The following is a 21,958-nucleotide window of genomic DNA, read 5'->3' as shown; positions in this document are numbered from 1 at the left end:
CACCTTCTGACTGCACCGGTTCTTCTGAGGGAGACTTGGATCGTGAGCCATCCTGACAGTGAATGCGGGAGTTCAAATTATAGTAGAATGATTCTGCAAAGCTGAGTTTTGGAAGGGCAGACCTACATTACAGTATTTATTGAAACCGATTATTTTGAAAAGAAAACTAGCCAAAAGGGTTTGTCATTTGGCCCATTCCATTTCTGGGAAAGTGGAATTAGTGGATCAGTGGAGTATTAATCTCTGCTTCAGTTTTCTTAAATCTCCCTTGATTGCCCCAGCCTCTTCGTCTAGCCATGTCTGGTCCCTTCTTTCTTTGTTTTCTCTTCCCCTTGTCTCGCTCAGTATTCCCTTTGTATACTCTGACCCCTGTAAAGAAAAACAGAGTGGTAATCATTCTGGTGAATACTTCAGTGCAGACTGCTTATAAGTCTCTGTAAAAAGAGAATTAACCCAGAATATATGTTCATTTTATGAATTTCCTGCCTGAAGTATTTGCTTTAACGAGTGTATCTTGTCTGAACGTCTTACTGCGTTTATGTTAGTGAGCTGTGAGTGACAGAATTAGGTTAATGGTTAAAAGCACAGGTTTTGGAATTGAAAATAATTGTTTCAACCCTTACTTTCCCCTTTTGTGCTGAGCTAAATAGTAATACCATCATATTTTGGGTTGTTATAGGAATAAATGCAGTAACACATGTAAATCACTGAACTGAGTGCCTGTCTTCAAAAATACTGTGCAAATGGTGTTTTATAAAAGCATAATTATGAGACATTTTGTTTGTATATTTAGAAGTTTCTAATAGTTACTAATTTGAATAAAGAGTAGTAGAATAAAATAATAGAACAGCTTGGGCCCTAATGAGTCAAATAATCTGTAAGCGATGACATAAAGTGAATCTTTTTCGCTAAAACACAACCTATCTGTGATACAAAATGCCCTGGTTCTTCAGCACAAGCTTTGCAGTGGATTCTTCTGGGGTTGCCCCAGTCATGTGTTTCAACACATAGTGGGAGTATTTGTTTGGCAAATGGGGTGGGCAGTGTGGGCCCAAACTTTGTCCGAAAGCACGAAATGATGGTAGTTTGCTCTGATGCATTTGATTTGGTGATTTTTCAGAGACCTGAGTGACAACGCAATCATGTCTTTACAAGGCAATGCATTTTCACAAATGAAGAAACTGCAACAATTGTAAGCTTTTCTTTTCCTTCTAGGAGTCTGAAAGTATAGAGGGGAAAGCTGTCATATGGTGTGTCACCCTAGATTATGTATTTATAAAAAGTGCCTGGCACATTCTTAACATTATTTAATTTTTATACCAGACAACAAAAAAGGAATTTATTTGTTCTTTTTGTTGAAATGAGTTTTTCTTTCTATTTTCAATTTGCAACTTTGTGGGACCAAATATAGTACAGTCACTCAATAGAGTAGTAATTTTTCAGTCGTAAGGAACTTTTGATAAATCAACACCTCTGTCTCTGTGGGACAGTAAGAACAACAGAAAATCATGCTAGATACATTTCTTGTATTTTAAAATGGACCGTAGAATACTTATTCCATGGGATGTGTGTATTCAGTTTCCAAATTCATTGCTTTGTTAATATTTACTTGGGTTTAGTTTACTTGTAGAAATCTGCATTTCATACAGAACAAATTGAATATAATTACTCTCCTCAGGCATTTAAATACATCAAGTCTTTTGTGTGATTGCCAACTAAAATGGCTCCCACAGTGGGTGGCGGAAAACAACTTTCAGAGCTTTGTAAATGCCAGTTGTGCCCATCCTCAGCTACTAAAAGGAAGAAGCATTTTTGCTGTTAGCCCAGATGGCTTTGTGTGTGGTGAGTATAAGTATTGCCCTTGCCTTTTATTTATTCTTCTTTTTTCCCCTCCCATTTATCCAAATAATGGTTTTGAATAGATTTATGATCTCTTTATAAAGCTTTTATTTCTGCTGAGGTAGAGGAAAATGGGTCTATAGTTTGCTGATTATTTTAATTTCACAGATGGGAAAGAGAGTTTTCTAAAATTGCTTCATCTTTGTTTTGGCATCAGGATGGTGTGGTGGAAAAAGAATGAAATTGGATCTTGAGAGAATGGAAGGATAATCCCAGCCCTTCTACTTAACTTAAATTCCCTAAATGTTAGTCTCTGCATCCATGAAATGGGGACTCTCTTTTCTTCTCTTCCCAACTCTGAGGCTTGTTGGGAGGCTTACATGAAAGAGAGATAATTATTAATGATTCATGGGGTGCTAAAAAATTATTGGTAGGTAACATTTACAAGTAATAGTAAATGTGAATTTATTATAAATAATTTTAAGGTCCGTTGTTTTAGCATCCAAGAATCTCAGCATTGGAAATCTAGTTACCTAAACTTTACATAGCTGGTTAGTAGCAGATCTGGATTTAAAAGAAAAGTATTCATCTCTGGTGCAATTTTCTATCTATTACATGATGCTGCTATTTACTATTAGCTGCCATGGAGACCTCTGTAAAAGTAAATATGCTTTATAAAACAATAAATCAGAATTTGCTTATATTTAAGCATGGGTGTTAAAATATTAAGAACCTTCTTTTGCATTGGCATTTAAAAATTTACTTAAAACTGCTTTGTCCACGATATATATTTTTAGGTTGCAGCATTAAGCAGTGCCAGTAGTTTCTGGAAATAAAACCTCTGATGTAGCTTTTGGAACTGAATAAGCTTTTGGCATTCATCTGTCAGGGCCTGAACTGCTCCTTTCCCATGGTCCTTATTTCATAGTTTTTTTCGTCCCAAGATCTGATCCCCCTATTACTTTGAAACACATATATAGTGTCCATAGTTTTTTTCACTTCCTTGTGAATCTGAACATCAATTTATTAGATGAGAATTTCAGAATAATACAGAAAAGAAACCACCTCGATTACAGTATGCAGACATTGAAAAATAGCAGCATTGGAGTTATCAAAGCATCCCCCATAACCCACTCAACACACATAAAAAGTTTTTTCAAATAGTAGTAGCACCCAAATAGTACACTTTGGTAGATCTCAGATGTTTCCTTCTGAGTTTACATCATCATCACTGAGAAACTGAAGTTCAAAAAGGTAACTTTTCCAAAAAGTAACAGAGCACTAAAAATAACTGTTTGGAATGAAAGAGTTGCTTAGCTCTAATTATAATGTAGCTTTGACAGGGTAGCACAGCAGCATGATTGGCCTCTCAAAGCTCCAGGCCGAAGCCAGTGTCTTACAGTTTGTCTTAGAGATGCTTTTTCTTTTGCTATCAGCTTTTTTTTTTTTTTTTTGGATCTACTTATAGTACTGCTTTTTAATAGTGGTTCTGTTTTGGTAAATGGAGTGTTAATGGCTGTCTTTGTTGAGTAATCATGATTGATGTTTGATTTCTTAATTTTGCTGCTCCTTATCTGGGGAGAACATGGGAACAATTGCAGTTTCGTGATAGTAGTAGCATTCAGAAATGATCCATGAGCCTGGAAGTTTTTAAACTGCTTTCTTCTTGTACTTATACAAAGCATAAGGGGTCAGGAATAAACTGTGGGTTTTCTGATAGCCCCAAAATAACAGTCTTTTCTCAGGTAATACTGATTGATAAATAGATCTCCATCTGTATTCGAGATGAATGAGTTACTTTATAAACTCTCATTTCAACACGGGGACTGCTAGTCCATCTGGAAAACATACACAAAGGGTAAAACCCAGGCCGCTGTTTTTGCATTTCTTGGTGTTCAGATTTGAGTAGTATTTGGACTCTTGAGCCTTAACATTGTTTTTTCTCCTCCTCTCCATTTTGAACAGATGATTTTCCCAAACCCCAGATCACGGTGCAGCCAGAAACACAGTCGGCAATAAAAGGTTCCAATTTGAGTTTCATCTGCTCAGCTGCCAGCAGCAGTGATTCCCCAATGACTTTTGCTTGGAAAAAAGACAATGAACTACTGCATGACGCCGAAATGGAAAATTATGCACACCTCCGGGCCCAGGGCGGCGAGGTGATGGAGTATACCACCATCCTTCGGCTGCGCGAGGTGGAATTTGCCAGTGAGGGGAAATATCAGTGTGTCATCTCCAATCACTTTGGTTCATCCTACTCTGTCAAAGCCAAGCTTACAGTAAATAGTATGTGATCTGACTTTTCCTTTAGCATTTAAAGATACCTTTTAGAAATAGAAAGCACCTATTTTTCTCTCTTAATCTTAACCCTGTCTTTTCTTCTCACAGTTCCCCACCTGACTCTTCCTTTCCCTACCTTTCATTCCACAAAATTAAGATCCTTGGTTATTTGTATCTAAACCTGCAATTATGTTGAAGATGACACCGTACTCAGTGTGGTGAGTAACACAGAGATGAACCAGACATGTTTTGCTCTTTTGTTTTCTTTTTCTTTTTTTTTTTTGAGTCGGAGTCTTGCACTGTCGCCCAGGCTGGAGTGCAGTGTTGCAATCTCAGCTCACTGCAACCTCCACCTCCCAGATTCAAGGAATTCTCCTGCCTCAGCCTCCTGAATAGCTGGGATTATAGGTGTGCGCCACCATGCCTGGCTAATTTTTTGTATGTTTAGTAGAGACGGGGTTTCACTATGTTGGTCAGGCTGGTCTCGAATTCCTGACCTCGTGATCTGCCCACCTCGGCCTCCCAAAGTGCTGGCTGGGATTACAGGCATGAGCCACCGTGCCTGGCCATGTTTTGTTCTTTGAGAGTTTACAGTGCAGTATACTGATCTGGAAGGCTGCAAAGCGTCATGCTGGACGCACAGTGCCTTTAATTCAGAGATGTGTGTGTGAATCCTGCCACTCCTGCATGATTTTCAGCAGATTACATCTCTGCCTCCAGTTCCACATCTTTTAATTAGGGATAATAGGACCTGCCCCCTGGAGGCATTATGCTCATTCAGTGAAATAATGTGTGTAAAGGATGTAGCAAAATGGCTACAAGGTGTAGTGCTCAGTAAATGCACTGTTAGCCACTGTTAATGGAAGTCTATTCTTGTTTGCTTTGTGTGGTAGGTATACAGTTTTACAGTAGGATGCTTGCCACTTTATCATTTAACTGTCTGTATCTGCCATGGTAGAAGATTTTGAATATGATTCATTAATGCATTCACTCAGCAAATAATGGCTGTGACCTGGCACATAGAACAGTTTAGAGTTTAAATTGTAGAATAAAACATGTATCAAAAGTCACAGAATGTTAGAGCTACCAGGAGGGACTTAAAAAAAAAATAGATGAAGTGAATGGTCAGGGTACAAAGAGATTAATTGATATGCCCAAGATCTCACAGTTCATTACTGAGGAAACTAAAAAGCGGCAGAAAATAGCAGGAAGACCTTCATTCTGAGAATCAGATGACCTGTGTTTTATCCTGACTTCATTGTTTCTGGGTCTGTAACCTTGAGCGGGCTTTTAATCTTTCCATCTCAACTTTAGTTTCCTTGACTTGAAATTGAAATTAACCCCTGCCCAATCTATGTCAGGGACAATCTGTAAGTATCAAACAAAAATAATAAATAAAAAGGAAGGCAAGTGAATCTCTAAGACTCCATTGGGCTAATGCCTATGTTGTTTCTCTGATTTCAGTGCTTCCCTCATTCACCAAGACCCCCATGGACCTCACCATCCGAGCTGGAGCCATGGCACGCTTGGAGTGTGCTGCTGTGGGGCACCCAGCCCCCCAGATAGCCTGGCAGAAGGATGGGGGCACAGACTTCCCAGCTGCACGGGAGAGACGCATGCATGTGATGCCCGAGGATGACGTGTTCTTTATCGTGGATGTGAAGATAGAGGACATTGGGGTATACAGCTGCACAGCTCAGAACAGTGCAGGAAGTATTTCTGCAAATGCAACTCTGACTGTCCTAGGTGGGTGAATTTGTTAAGATTCTGTAGTATAAATCAGTCTTGAAGATACTGGCTCATCCAAGGTCTCTAACTACCAGAAGTTGTGAGAATAAGAGATGAAGATCTAGGGGGCGTTGCCTTTCCCTAGGAAGTATTAATGCAAATGGCTCTTGAACACTTTGAAGTCAGGGATTGCATGACAGCCTCAAGTCTGGCCACTGAGGTGAATCCCTGTCCCCTCCATCCTAAAGAGAGGGGCCAAGCAAAATTTGTGATGCTTTCCCTTTTAGGGGAGATCACCCTCCTCTAATTTCCCCACTGTGCTGTCTATATTGGTAGTCTTTTTTTTTTTGAGACGGAGTCTCGCCCTGTTGCCCAGGCTGGAGTGCAGTGGCGCAATCTCGGCTCGCTGCAAGCTCCGCCTCCTGGGTTCACGCCATTCTCCTGCCTCAGCCTCGCAAGTAGCTGGAACTACAGGCGCCCGCCACCTCGCCAGGCTAATTTTGTTTTTGTATTTTTAGTAGAGGCGGGGTTTCACTGTGTTAGTCAGGATGGTCTCAATCTCCTGACCTCGTGATCTGCCCACCTCGGCCTCCCAAAGTGCTGGAGTTACAGGCGTGAGCCACCGCGCCCGGCCTATATTGGTAAACACCATAAAGAACGTATTTAAAAAATGTAGGAACAAATTGGGAAGGCCTTACTCTCTTCGCTCAGCCTACCATACCTCTCTGGAATTTTTTTTTCATCTTTTACCTAAACAAATGCTTTCTAAAAATGTAAACACAATTATTCATGTGTCTTTGAAAGAGCTAATTAAAGTAACCTATTAAGATACTAAATAATAAAAGTAAATTATTGTCAGAGTTTTAATATAGGCCTGGGCATCCGGCCCAAAAAAATTGCACTTAAAAAACTTAAGCATTATTTTTTTTTATTTATCAACATACCCTTTTTTTTATTTATCAGCATACCCTTGTGCTTGAAATTATTTTTATACGTTCTATTTTTAAAAAAGGTTTTGTTTCCCACTCTCCCCGCCACCACCAGCTTCCCGACTTTTGCAAAAGTGAGGGAAGTTGAGATTTTAAAAATAGTAGATATTATGCTTAACTGGTGTTATGAGTTAATGACAGCAGAATAGTGAAATACTGAATGTTGTATATGTTTAGGCTCTTAAAAAAGCCTATCCAGTAAGTTGTGGGAGAATAAAATTTTAGGTTGCAATTTGAATAAGTTTAAATGCTACATTTTATGATATGGAAACTAAATGTTATTTGCGAAATTAAAAGCATAACTTATTATTTCAGAAACGCCATCATTTTTGCGGCCTCTGTTGGACCGAACGGTAACCAAGGGAGAAACGGCCGTCCTACAGTGCATTGCTGGAGGAAGCCCTCCCCCCAGATTGAACTGGACCAAAGATGATAGCCCTTTGGTGGTAACCGAGAGGCACTTTTTTGCAGCAGGCAATCAGCTTCTGATTATCGTGGACTCAGATGTCAGTGATGCTGGGAAATACACATGTGAGATGTCTAATACCCTGGGCACTGAGAGAGGAAACGTGCGCCTCAGTGTGATCCCCACTCCGACCTGCGACTCCCCTCAGATGACTGCCCCATCGTTAGACGATGACGGATGGGCCACTGTGGGTGTCGTGATCATAGCAGTGGTTTGCTGTGTGGTGGGCACGTCGCTCGTGTGGGTGGTCATCATATACCACACAAGGCGGAGGAATGAAGATTGCAGCATTACCAACACAGGTGTGTAAACAGAAGCTTGGCACAGGTCACGGGAGTCGTGTATTTGTGGTTCTGCAAATACTTCTAGAACGTGTGTCTTGCAGTCTGAGTTCATCTCAGAAGGGTGACTCATTTTTTTCAAGCTGCAGAAATATGGTTCGCTAAAAATAACACTCCAGCCCCAAATAAATCTGATGTTTAAAGATTAATACTATTTGTTAAAATGACATCAGAATATCCTGTGGCGGTGAGATGAAATCCAAGTCACTGACTAAAGTATTTGTAACTCCTTCATAAGATAGTGATGGAGAACCAGGAACAGCCCTTTAATGATGAGGTTTACTTTCTGCAGTAGTTGTGTGTCTTGTTGTGTATGTGTGTGTGCATATACTTAGATTGGATTTTATTAGTGGAAGAGGGGCTGTGACTTGATTAGTATGTGCAAAGTCAGATATTGATTGATAATATTAAGCAGAGAATATGGCAATAATCAAGCTTAATTTGAAAGCTTAGATACTGTCCCATGAAAATTCTTAAGCCTTCAGCCTTTTAAAAAATCTTTGTAAACATTTGTTGTTTTGAAATTTGGGAGGTGCATCCAACGGGTGATAAAATAGAAAGTCAGCTTATACTTCCCGGAGCAACAAAGTCCTAATTTACCATTCCAGAATACTGTACAATCGAGATGGGTTTGCCACAGTAGATCCCCCCTAATTTGATGTACACAGAAGCCAAAATTAAGTCTATGCCATTCCCCTGGGATACCTATGGGACAATTACGATCATTCTTGGTTAATAAAATGCTGCTGTTTTATTACAGATGAGACCAACTTGCCAGCAGATATTCCTAGTTATTTGTCATCTCAGGGAACGTTAGCTGACAGGCAGGATGGGTACGTGTCTTCAGAAAGTGGAAGCCACCACCAGTTTGTCACATCTTCAGGTGCTGGATTTTTCTTACCACAACATGACAGTAGTGGTAAGTGTTTAAAATGAACGTGGGCTGTAATTGTTTTGAAGTCATATGGTGGAAGACTCAGATACGATATTCATTTTCACAAGATATTGATAACACTGACATTTAGGACCTGGCCCAAGATCACTAGCAAAGTTGAAATTGTATAGTTCTATACCCTTCTCTTAAATACTAGGAAACAAAATAAATTTTTGTTTCTAACAATAAAAACAGACTAGTGGGTTTAGAAAAATGTAATTATTCCATGTGTAAAGGATGTTCGTATATTCTTTATGTTATAAATGTTCTTTGGCCCTGAACGTTCTCCTTCCTTAAATGATATTAACTGGTTACATGAATGGGCTTAACAGTCAAATGGTTTACATTATTTTCTTTTGAGAAGTCTATTTTTTGTTTACTTATTTTTATTTATTTATTTTGAGACGAAGTCTCACTCTGTCACCCAGGTTGGGATGCAGTGGCGTGGTCTTGGCTCACTGCAGCCTCCACCTCCTGGGTTCAAGAGATCCTTCTGCCTCAGCTTCCCAAGTAACTGGGACTATAGCCATGTGCCACCATGCCTGGCTGATGCTTTCTTTTGTTTTGTATTTTTAGTAGAGACGGGGTTTTGCCATGTTGGCCAGGCTAATCTGGAACTCCTGACCTCAGGTGATCTGCCCACCTCAGCCTCCCAAAGTACTGGGATTACAGGCGTGAGCCACCGCGCCCAGCCTCTTTGAGAAGTCTAATTCTGACCCTTGCTTTCAATGCTGCATGGTTTCGAGAATAATAATGGAGACAGCATAATACAAGAGCACAGGTTTTGTACAAGACCGACTCCTACTACTTACTCCATGTACTGTGGGGCATGTGGAGTACTTTCTGGTGAGGTACTTGTGCAAATGAAATGAAAATGGAAAACTATGTGGTGCTAGGCACATATTAAGGGCTCAGCAAGTGGAAGCCATCGATGTTATTCTAAAATATATGACCAACTTTTCCCATAAGTATTTATTATACGCTCTGTGCTAGACATTGTAGTTGGGAGAGAAGTATATTTGTTTTCAATTTCACAGTTTCATCAGAGATGAGATAAATTAAAAGTGCTTGGCAAGTCACAGATAGCATAGAGTTAGAGGATCTGAGCATAGAAGTGAGTATTCTGGTTTAAAATGTTTAAACCCCACTGTAAATTTTTGCAGTTTTATGGTCTATGTGATGTTCTAGTCAAACTTTCATCCATAAATATGGAAAATGCCAAAATTGGGGAGAATGTTGAATGGCACTTGTATAATTGGATCAGTGACTAAGACTTTTGTTTCAAAGGGACCTGCCATATTGACAACAGCAGTGAAGCTGACGTGGAAGCTGCCACAGACCCGTTCCTTTGTCCCTTTTTGGGATCTACAGGCCCTGTGTATTTGAAGGGCAATCTGTATGGCTCAGATCCTTTTGAAACGTATCATACAGGTAGGTAGTTTTCTTGCCTGAGTACAGTTCTGTTTCTTAGAGACTTCTAGATGTGCTAACCGCAATCTCCTTCTGTTATTACCCCCAAATTAAAAAGGTTGCAGTCCTGATCCAAGAACAGCTTTAATGGACCACTATGAGCCGAGGTACATAAGGAAAAAGGAGTGCTACCCATGTTCTCATCCTTCAGAAGAATCCTGCGAACGGAGCTTCAGTGATATAGCATGGCCCTCACATGTGAGGAAGCTACTTAACACTAGTTACTCTCAAAATGAAGGACCCGGAATGAAAAATCTGTGTCCAAACAAGTCCTCTTTAGATTTTAGCACAAATCCAGAGCCAGCGTCAGTTGCCTCGAGTAATTCTTTCATGGGTAAGTTTATTAAGTTATCAGGTACCTCGTCTGAGGATCCGTACTCCAAGTTGTATGTGAGAGAGCAATGAGAGCCTTGAATGTCAAACTGGTAAAAAATGGTTTCTTGAATGAGGCTGCCATGACATCCGACTAGGTCATGTAAATGCCTCTAAAAGCAAAGTCAGAGGTGGGATTTTACTTGATGATGTGTTTAATCTGTAACTAAGCCTCAGGAGCTTTCTGGGTAGCACTGTGTGTGGCATCTACTCCAAGACAAGGGTTTGGGGAGGACTTAGGAGCTCAGCTTGTCAGCCATGTGGAAAAAGTGGTTTTGGGCTCCCACGGCCTTTGGGGTGGAGTTGTGTGCTCTGCATGATTGTGGTTTAGTATGTCTGGTGGCTTCCAAGTGAACCCGCAGTCGAAGGGTGGAAAACAGCATCCTACCTAGCAACAACTGTTAGTCTGACAAGCTGGACTACCTTTGGCAAAGAAAACCAGCCTTAAGGTCCAAGTCAGTGGTGTTAGATGCTGGCTGGCACTGAGATTAGCTTGTGAATTTTTTCATCTGATGCATGGGGATAATAGGATGGAAGAGCTGAGGTCATCTTTTCACTGACCGGAGAGATGGGAAAATCAGCCACAACTTGCCATGTTGACAATAAAAAAAGGGAGAATTTTCAAATGTTTTACCCAACTTCTATGAAATGTTATGTTTCATCACAGTGTAATTATTTATATTCCTTTCTGGAAAAAATTAATATGTTTTGTATGACTGAGGCAAGAATTTGATTCAGTTGAGTAATATTTTGCTACAGTTAATGAAGCAAGGGCAGGACATAGGTTTATTTTGAAAGAAAATTTGTATATTTAGCTCCAGTTAATTGGATGTTACTGTCCAACGCATCCTTCACCGAAATTGGTGGGCTCTCAGCTAGGATATGGGGAAACTTATATTGGGGAGCTTTATTGCATGACCATTAACATCACTGCAGGTCACAAGAAATGATAAATAAGAGATGCATTTGTTCAGTGAATGTAAATATGAGGGAGGGCAAATGTCTTTTGCTCCATTCTAGAAGTGATCTGTCTGTAACACAGATGTACATGTATGAGTGCCACAATGTGGACTTGTAGAAAACACTTACTCGTATTCATGGGGTAAGATGTTTCTTCATTTGCAATGGGTTTTATTGATTCACATGCTAGCAAAGGGACCCCTGTGCTCAAGGTGTTTCTTTCTTTCAGGTACATTTGGAAAAGCTCTCAGGAGACCTCACCTAGATGCCTATTCAAGCTTTGGACAGCCATCAGATTGTCAGCCAAGAGCCTTTTATTTGAAAGCTCATTCTTCCCCAGACTTGGACTCTGGGTCAGAGGAAGATGGGAAAGAAAGGACAGATTTTCAGGAAGACAATCACATTTGTACCTTTAAACAGACTTTAGAGAACTACAGGACTCCAAATTTTCAGTCGTATGACTTGGACACATAGACTGAATGAGACCAAAGGAAAAGCTTAACATACTACCTCAAGTGAACTTTTATTTAAAAGAGAGAGAATCTTATGTTTTTTAAATGGAGTTATGAATTTTAAAAGGGTAAAAATGCTTTATTTATACAGATGAACCAAAATTACAAAAAGTTATGAAAATTTTTATACTGGGAATGATGCTCATATAAGAATACCTTTTTAAACTATTTTATAACTTTTTTTAATGCAAAAAAGTATCTTACATAAATTAATGCTATAAATCATGATTATTTTATGTATTTTTATAATGCCAGATTTCTTTTTATTGAAAATGAGTTACTAAAGCATTTTAAATAATATCTGCCTTGTACCGTTTTTTTAAATAGAAATTACTTCATTATATTTTGCACATTATATTTAATAAAATGTGTCAATTTGATGCCAAGCCCCATTTATACAATAACAATTTTTATTATTTTCAGCACAACTTAGGCTTAATTAGTTCACATTATGACGTCTCAAACTGATGGGAATTTTATTTAGCCCGTTAAAGTACGAACAAAAATGACCGTTCTTTCTACCTCCCAGGATTGTTGTAATACAGATTGAAATCAGATTGTGCATATGCAAGCACAATTGTAAACGAGAAGGAGCTACAGAGATTTAAGGTACATTAATTTATTTCTAAACCTATGAACAAAAAAAGATTTGTTGTTATAATCTGGTGTAATATAGTACAACTACCATTCCATCAATCACTGCTCAATTCATGATTCTTTAATTATAATAATGGTTTACATGGTCCAATGCCTTATGCTTATCAAGTAGTTTCACTTTTGCCGTTCCTTTTCTTACAACAAGCGAGTGGTTTATTGCACATGTCTATAGCTAAAATGGCTATTGCAGAGGTGGACTTTCATGCGCTGTTCCAGGTTATAATGAGATGCTGCTAGAATTGTTTTCTGTTTTTATTGATTTTCTGCTGGAAGAGCAGTTTGTATATAAATGGTATTTCTAACCTAGTCTTGAACAATTACCGAAATATTTTCTTTGATCATCAAGGTTTGGTTAAAAACTAAGTATAAAATTTGTTACTTAAGCACATAAAACTATTTAAAACATTTGTTTTAAAACAGTATTTATTGAAAAATGTAATTACATGACAGGCATATATACACAGAAAAATGAATATAACAATAGTTTCAAAACTAGATGACACAATTCAAAATAATTCAGTGGAAAAGCAATTCAGTTTAATTCAGATTATCAAACTTTCTTCTTTAGTAAATTCTAGCGCATATGTGTAGTTTAAAGAAAAACCCTCTTGCTCAATATAAATTGGCACAAAAGAAGTTAATATAGCACAATAAGCTTTAAAAATCAGCTAACCTTCAAGGTGTGAATTTATGCCATTGTCTTGTCTTTGAACTAAACTGAAAGCAGCTATTCAAAAAGCGGATTCTTCTTAGAGAATATGTCGAGGGTAAAGTCTTCCAGCTTTTAGTAAGTTTTGAGCTTTGTTGCTTGTGAGCCAGAAGCCTGGAACCCAGATTGCAGTCGATTTTCCTGCTTTAATGTAGACGCCAGAGTCAGAGTCCAAGACAGGAAGTTGATCCTTCCTTGGGCCACCAGTGACTAAGTACAGAGAAGTAATTTGGTATACTTTGGCTTGATCATATTGCCAGATTTTCAAAATTTTATTGTTAATTTGTCTTCATTATTGCCAGATGGGGCCTTTTTCAGTTATTATGAACTTCTTTTAAAGGATTTAATTTTTCCATACTTCAGCACAAAGGTTTAAATCATTAATGCTTGAAATTCAAAAATCAGATTCACTCTACATCAATATGATTTTACCCTTTTACTGTGTGTATGTGCTGAAATGTGTGAATTAGATGTAATCTTAACTGTCTGGAGAAAGAGTAGGAACTTGATTTCTCTTTCACAATTTGCAGGAAAAGAATATATACAATTTTGAGACTCCATATTAAATTAAAATGAATTAGTAGGTGGTACGATAGCCTAAAATAACATAGACTCAATGTAAAAAGCCTAATGTAGATAAATGTCACATTGCTTGGAGGAATGCTTAAAAATTCCAGTTTAATCATCCTATGCTTTTTGATATGAGTTTATGTACAACATATCTTAAAAGATGTTCACAAAATTTCTGTATTGTTTTTATCTTAATTCCACTATTGGCACTAATTGTAGGATATTGGGGAAGAAAAGCATTCCTTAGTTCTGGCAAAATTTTATGAAAGTTAAGTATCTGGAATATATATAACTTATTTTCACAGCCTTTCTACAAAAAGAAACCAAAAGTTATTGGTCACAATAGAGCCATACTACTTTTTAAAGATTGACAGAAGAAAAGAAAGTGGTTTGGTGTTTGTACACAACTTGGGAGGCTTTATTTCTTTCAATTCAATGTGATAGGAAGTAATTTATACCCAATATTATGATAGATGTGCTATACTGGTATTCTTCAAGAGAGTGGGAACCACATGTCCTTGCAAAATACCTGAGCTGTCCTTCCCACTCTTGCAATCTGAAGTGATCAGATTTATGTAATAGGATAAGTTAGAACTCATCGTTTAAGACAGCATTCTATTAACACATTGGATAACACAATACCCTGCCAAGAAAACAATTAGTCTTCAAAGAGAGGTACAGTTTCTTCATGAATTGAATAATTTTCATACTCCAGAAATATCTAGGTGCCAGAACTTAACCTTTTTCATGGAGCATTTCTTAAACAAATGTGTAATAGGAAAGTCCTGAAATAATTATCTTGCTTGGTCTCAAATGTGAGCTAAAATGGCACAGAAGTATTTTCATTGGTATTTTATTTTAATAGAGAAGCGGTTTTGCCCACATATTTTCTGAATTATCTCAATAACTTGGGCCATTTGGTTTTTTGTTGTTGTTGAAAAATCTGTTACTGAATGGGATGTCTTTTGACAAAGAAATTCTATTTTACTCAAGGTATATTATTAAGATAAAACATGAAAGTCTATATTGTAGGCCGGGCATGGTGGCTCAAGCCTATAATCCCAGCACTTTGGGAGGCGGAGATGGGCGGATCACGAGGTCAGGAGATCGAGACCATCCTGGCTAACACATTGAAACCCCGTCTCTACTAAAAAATATAAAAAACTAGCTGGGCGTGGTGGCGGGCGCCTGTAGTCCCAGCTACTCGGGAGGCTGAGGCAGGAGAATGGCGTAAACCTGGGAGGCGGACCTTGCAGTGAGCTGAGATCCGGCCACTGTACTCCAGCCTGGGCAACAGAGCCAGACTCCGTCTCAAAAAAAAAAAAAAAAAAGTCTATATTGTAGATTAAAATGTGCATAATTTATCAAGTTCATTCTCACTATTGTAAAAATTACAAGTTCATTTTTCATTCCTATTATTTTTAGTGTCAGATCTGGATTCCATATCTGCCTATGTGATGGTTGATACCCGTGAATACCAGAAAAGTTAAACCAACATTCACATATAGCTTTTAATTAAAATTACATGTTTTAATTAAAGACATTTTAAGAATACATTTTAAAGAATACAAAAAGGGAATTCACAACCGTACAATTCTTGCTTTTCTTCTATAATTTTTTTGTATACCTTTGTTGGGTTTCATGTTGAACTTTGGCTTCTTAACTTTTTTCTTAACTCTTTTTTTCTTCAGTACAACACCTAATACTTTTATGAGGTTATTCTAGTTGTTTTGGTGGTTATTTTGAGATTACTTCCTATAGCTGTGTTTTGATCTAACTACAGCTCAGAGTTGAAATTTGGTAACAATACACTCAGTTTTCAAACATTTCTTATGCTCTGGTGATGTGAAAAATGAATAAAATCTTATTCTAATTATCAGTGGGACGGGAAACAGGTTCATGAATAAATACTTACTATTGATGTGTTAAATGCTATAGCTCAGTAGGCCCCTGTAACTGGCAGTGATTGTCTCCAAATGTTTACTTTCTAACTACTACCTGGAAGTGTTACATGGGCCTCACCAGCATGTCCCAGGTTAAGCCAATTATCTCTTTTCTCCACCTGCATTGACAGCAGTTCCAGTTCTGGTACTCTCTTGTTTAATCACTGTAATCACCATGCCTGATGGTTTTGCTCCTGAGTTTTCTCAAGGCTGATGATACCTTCCCGCTTATCCCATTGCCACAGCTGAAGTTCATCCCCTTTGTAGCAGTGTTTTAACTCATCTTCTCCTCCCTTGTTTTATCTAATCCATTGTCTTTGCTGTCACCAGAAATACTTTTTTTCTAAAGTAAATCTGAATGGGTCGCCTCCCTGTTTGAAAACCTTCGATGACTAATTTTAAATCCTAGTTATGTCATATAAGACCTTTCGTACACATCCCTGCTCACCCTTCAAGCCATGCTTCTCATCACCCCCGAATGTTTTGACCATACAGTACTCCTTATCCACCCCTATGCACTGTGTCCTTTTATAAACTAAACATCATTGTACATATTTCATATTGAGTTCTGCAAACATTTGAATGGCTACTGTGCTAGGTGCTATCTTAGATGCTATAGATACTGTAACGTTACTAAGACAAATATTATCTCAAGAAAGTGCTAGATAAACAACAAAACTTTTGTCCTGAAATGTTTTTTCTTCTTTCTCACTTGGCAGAATTCAGTTCTTCCAAGACAAAGCTTTTGCTTTTACCCCAAGCATAATAGCTGTTTTCCCAAAGAACCCTGTGAACCATCTGATAAAATCACAGAGAAGCAGCTATTACTAAGCCAGCTGTGATGTCATTGTATAAAATACTAAAACAGTTAACCTCTGTGTTAATCAGATACTTTCTAGGAAGAAATGAAGTGAAAAGATCTGTTTTTGACAATCGCCAGGTAATGTGGTCTAGCACTTAGCCGTGTAATCACATGATGAATTAGATGATGTGTGGGCACTTAGCAGGAAGTCAACTTGTGCAGTTTACTAAAGGTAAACAGGTGGCCACGTGCATCAAGAGATGTTTTTCTTTTCTGTGGAACACTGAGTGGCTCCAAGTTAAAAAGTATGGGGTTTATGGGGGAACTATAGTGATGTAGCTGGAGTGAGAAGTTGCCGTCCCTCTTTTGTCCTCAACTATAAATTTGATTGTGAGAATCCTATAATGCAATATCCATCTTCCCTTAACCTTGCCTCTATGTTATCCCCTCTCTTATTTTTCTCATTCAAACGTCTCAAAATCTTAGTTCCTTTTCAGCCTGGGAAGATAAAAATTTGTTCATGTTCAATTGAAATTGCTTTTGCCAAGATCGCCAGTTTTTCTAACTTCCACACTTGACCATATGTTTACGGTTTTTATTTTACTGGACTAATACATTGTTGTAGCACCTTAATGAAACTCTACATTTTCCTAGTCCTACTTATCTTGCTGGTCATTTTCCTTGGTCTCCTTCATTACTGCATCTCTCATGGCCCACTTCTTAAAAATCAGTGTTACTCAAGGTTTAACTTGCTTGGAGTGTCTGATATCTGTCTATTCTTTATGAAGTTAATTTTTTATTTGCTTGGTATATTTTTCCCAGTTTTGTCATTTCCAATCTTACTGTGCCATTTCTGAAGTATGATTTACATGAAGTATATGAAGTAGGCAAAGAAACAGAAAGTAGAATAGTAGTTACCAGGGGCTGGTGGGACGGGGAAATGGGAGTTGTCGCTTAACGGATATAGATTTTCAGATTTGCAAGATGGAAAACTTCTGGAAATCTGTTCCTGAACAATGTGAGTATGCTTAACATTACTGAGCTGTACACTTAAGTTTTAAGATGGTAAGTTTATGTTGCGTTGTTTTAATCACAATAAAAAAAATTGTGTCTGTTATAATCAAAATATACTTAAAACTTTTCCCAACATGGTCATATTTAGTTTTTTATAGGCGTGTGTATTAGGGTTCTACAGAAAAACAGAACCGGTAGGAGAGAGAGATATATATATGGATTTATTATGGGAATTGGTTTATGTGATTATGGAGGCTAGGAAGTCCCACAATATGCTGTCTGCAAGCTGGAGAACCGGGAAAGCCAGTGGTGTAATGCAGCCTGATCCAAAGACCTGAGAACCAGATGATGTAACTTTCAGTCCAAGACCTAAGGCCTGGGAACCTGGAGCTCTGATGTCAAAGCACAAGGATAAGATGGATTTCCCAGCTCTACCACAGAGTGAATTCACTTTTCTTCCCGTTTTTTGTTCTATCTGGACCTACAATGGATTGGATGTTGCCTGTCCACATTGGTGTGGAGGGATCATCTTTACTCGGTCCACTGATTCAAATGCTAATTTCTAATGGAACCACCCTCCAAAACAGAAATAATGTTTTGCCAGTTATCTGGGTATCCCTTAACCCAGTCAAGGTGACATATAAAATTAACCATCACAGTGAATTCATGCTATTATAATTTGAGAATTATGAATACATTTGGAACAATGCCTTTTTTTTTTGTTTGTTTGTTTTTGAGACAGAATCTCACTCTGTCACCCAGGCTGGAGTACAGTGGCTCACTGTAACCTCTGCCTCCTGGGTTCAAGCCATTCTCCTGCCTCAGCCTCCAGAGTAGCTGGGATTACAGGCATCCGCCACCATGTCCAGCTAATTTTGGTATTTTTAGTAGAAACGGGGTTTCACCATGTTGGCCGGGCTAGTCTTGAACTCCTGATCTTGTGATCCGTGTGCCTCAGCCTCTCAAAGTGTTGAGATTATAGGCGTGAACCACCACACCCTGCAGAGCTATTTCTGCTATTTTATTTTGTTCTGTTTCTCATCATTTTCTCCTTTTCTTGACTTGAATTTTTTGTTTTCCTTTGCTAGTTTGGAACTTACAGGTTAGTTATATTCTTATTCTTTGTAAAGTTACCACTAAAATTTTAACATGTTTTCTCTCTCTCTCTTTCTATCCTTCTCCTGGTTTTTTTTTTTTTTTCTTTAAACTAATGAAGGGTTATACTTCTTTGTCTTCCCAGGAAAGATAGTGATTTAACAAACTTTTCCTGCTCACCTACACTGTCTTCATGGATTTTTCTAAAAATTGTTTCCACATATTTATTAGAATGACCAACATACTTTACCATTCCTTCAATCTCCTTAATTTCATTACATTTGGTTAATTTTTCTTCTTGATAAACTACAGTTGTCCCTCAGTGTACTCTGGGGATTCATTCCAGGAGCACCTGTGTATACCATAATCCACACATACTCAAGTCCTGTGGTTGGCCCTGTGAAACCCACTTTTTTGAAGTCAACTTGCCTTATATGCAGGTTTGGTATCCCTTGAATACTGTACTTTTGGTCCAGGTTTTTTTGTTGTTGTTGTTTTTAATCTCCATATAAGTGGACCTATGTAGTTCAAATTCAATCTGTTCAAGGGCCAGCTGTGTATTCCTTAGGAATCCTTTTAACCTGTTAAAAAATATGTTCTCATGGTTTTTGTGGGTCTAAAGATATCCTCATCTTGCCCTAACTTGAATGATGGTTTAGTGAATAAAAAGTATTACATTGGTGGTTGTTTTACTTGACTGTCTTTCAGAATCATTTGTTGAAATCTGTCCTCACTCTATTGTCAGTGCTCTGCTACTGATCCGTCTTTCCCTCTGGTAGCTTTTAAGTCTCTTCACTTTATCTTTCATCCTTTTCAGTTTCATTGTAATGGTTCTAAATGTAAGTTTATTTAACATACCTGACCTGATGCCCATTTAATCTGAAAATTTGTTATAATTCTGGAAAAACCTTGACCTTTTAGAAAACTGCTTACCTGCCTTTCCATTTACTCTGAAATTCTCAAATCCCTTTAAGATGTATTTTGGAGCCTCAAATAATCTTTTATATTTCTCATTTACTCTCACGTGTTCTTTCTAGGTGAATAATTATCTTAATTATTACGCTTAATTCTCTTATTGCTCTAATTTTTAACTGCAATCTAAAAAGACCTTTTTTATGTCGAGGACTATCTTTACATATGTCAGAATGCTAGATGTTTCTGTTTTTAGCCATTTCTTATTAAACTGTGTCTGCCTGCTTGTGTTTCACAACATTATACGGGTGCTACTTTCTTGTGTCTCTGATAATCTTAAAATTATTTCAAAATCACAAAGATTGTTGTATTTTTATTTTTTCAAAACTGACACAATCTCTGTCTTGTTTACCATCCCTCTTAGTGTTAGTTTTGGTTATGTGATTTGGAATTTTTGTTTGCAGGTTTATCTTTTTCCTTTTCTTCCTTTTAGGGTTGACTCTCCCTTTTTAGTGGTTTTATGCTTGTGGTACCATGGGACCCTTGGTCCAGAAACAGCTTTGTATTAAAAGCTAGGGATGATGTAGGTACTTGCCATAGTCAGTCATAGAGCTGGCCGGCATTGGCTCGAGTACTACCTCCTTCAAGCACTGTAAGTTCACAAATTGACATATACCTTAGTCCTAGACCGTGGTCACTGCTGTTTCTATAGGTGGAGAGCCCTGCTCCCATGTCCAGTTTGAGCCTGCCTCCATTCCTTGCAACACCAAGGGAACTTTTGGCTCTTGATTAAGCTTTTGGCTCTGCCAGTTTTCTGACTTAGAGCTTTATAGAGCACTCACTTTCGTCTCTGTCACTGCTGTGTGTGTGTCTGTTGTTTTTTGTTGCTTGAGTCTGGTCCATGGATATGTTCTCTAATTCTATGTCTCATATGTAGCCATGTGTGTGTACCATATATGTGACACATACACATGCACATATGTTTATATTGGCTGGGTGAAGATTAAAGCATAATGCCATTTGGGCCATAAAGGGATTTCCTAACTGAGGAAGAGACTGTGGCTCTAGCTTTTGTGATTAGATGGACTGTAACACCGCTAAGCAAGATATGGAACAAAAGTTTGGAGAGAGAACATAATACATTTTATTTTATACAATTTGAAGGATTTATTAGAAAACTAAAATGGAATTCCAATAGGCTCTTAGAAAGTGGGTATAATGTGAAAATGCTTGAGATTGAAGAGGCAAGAATCACTTGCACGCAAGAGTCTAGGTTCTGAGAGGTTACAAGATGAAGGGAGTTTGTTGAGTGTGTAGATAAGATGCAAAAGTATAGGGGAAAAACAGATGAAGTGGAATTAAAAGGACATCTGAAAAGAGTTTTCAGAAAGGTAAAAAAAATGAAGAGCAACGAAGAGTTTTAAAATGTATTCATTGCCTACTATTCATTCAACAAACATGCATTGAACACTTTTTATATTTTGTGTTTACCTGCAGAAGATACAGTGACAAAAGATGCTATCCTAATTGAGCTTATAGAGGATAGATGATTATGCAAAATAAATGCTATGTGGTATGTTACATAGTGATAAGCGCTAGAAAGAAAAAGCAAGGAGATGAGTTTACTAGTATCTGGGGTGGGGGCTGAAATTTTAGATAGAGGAAATTCACTCATTTGAGTTATGTCCTAAAAGAAGTGAGGGACCCAGCCATGTTATGTGCAGGAAAAGCACTCCACACAGAATGGACAAACTGCCAGTGAAGTGGTGTTGGGGCAGGAGGAGGTAGCTACAAGTGGGTGGCCAAGACAGAAAGGAGTCACACGTAAAGCCGGAGAGGTAGGTTTTTAGAACCAGGGGTCCTAAAAACGGCCTTACATGCGAGGACTGTGGCCTTTTCTCTATGGGACAGGCCCAGAAGTTGAAGGGCTTTGGTCAGAGGGAAGGCATGTTAACAGGTTCATCTTATAGTTATGCTGATAGTAAACTAAAGAGGGCAAGGCTGGAAGCAAGGAGACTATAACCATTTCATAATCCAGGCAAGATATGATAGTAACTTGGACTAGAGTTCTACCTGTAAAGGTAGTGAGGTTATTTTTTATATAGCCATAAATTGGCTAGAGGGTATGACAGAAAAAGTGGATTCAAAGATGACCATAAGGTTTTTGGTTCGAGTAACATGAGAAATAGAGTTTTCTAATCTCAGATGAGGGAGTTTGTGAAGGATCAGGTTCATAGAGAAGGTCAGCTGGTTGAGTGTGGTGGCTCACACCTGTAATTCCAGCACTTTGGGAGGCCGAGGCGGGAAGATCACCTGAGGTCGGGAGTTCAAGTCAATATGGTGAAACCCTGTGTCTGCTAAAAAT

At 38.2% G+C, this 21,958-nt stretch overlaps 1 protein-coding gene across 1 annotated transcript in view; it reads left to right on the top strand.

The window, feature by feature from the left end:
* The window catches only part of LRIG3 (leucine rich repeats and immunoglobulin like domains 3), a 46,322-nt gene extending 34,051 nt beyond the window's left edge, over positions 1-12,271 (top strand). The window contains exons 11-19 of the mRNA XM_001116602.5: positions 1,121-1,192; positions 1,679-1,842; positions 3,805-4,125; positions 5,584-5,865; positions 7,152-7,604; positions 8,404-8,562; positions 9,865-10,008; positions 10,106-10,381; positions 11,609-12,271. Of these exons, the coding sequence (XP_001116602.2) occupies positions 1,121-1,192; positions 1,679-1,842; positions 3,805-4,125; positions 5,584-5,865; positions 7,152-7,604; positions 8,404-8,562; positions 9,865-10,008; positions 10,106-10,381; positions 11,609-11,853 (2,116 nt within the window). The 3' untranslated portion in view covers positions 11,854-12,271. The remainder of the gene's footprint in view (positions 1-1,120; positions 1,193-1,678; positions 1,843-3,804; positions 4,126-5,583; positions 5,866-7,151; positions 7,605-8,403; positions 8,563-9,864; positions 10,009-10,105; positions 10,382-11,608) is intronic.
* Positions 12,272-21,958: the final 9,687 nt, after the last annotated feature.

The sequence above is a fragment of the Macaca mulatta genome, chromosome 11 (assembly GCF_049350105.2).
Source record: "Macaca mulatta isolate MMU2019108-1 chromosome 11, T2T-MMU8v2.0, whole genome shotgun sequence".
Lineage (NCBI taxonomy): Eukaryota > Metazoa > Chordata > Mammalia > Primates > Cercopithecidae > Macaca > Macaca mulatta.
This window is presented reverse-complemented; position numbering and strand designations above follow the sequence as displayed.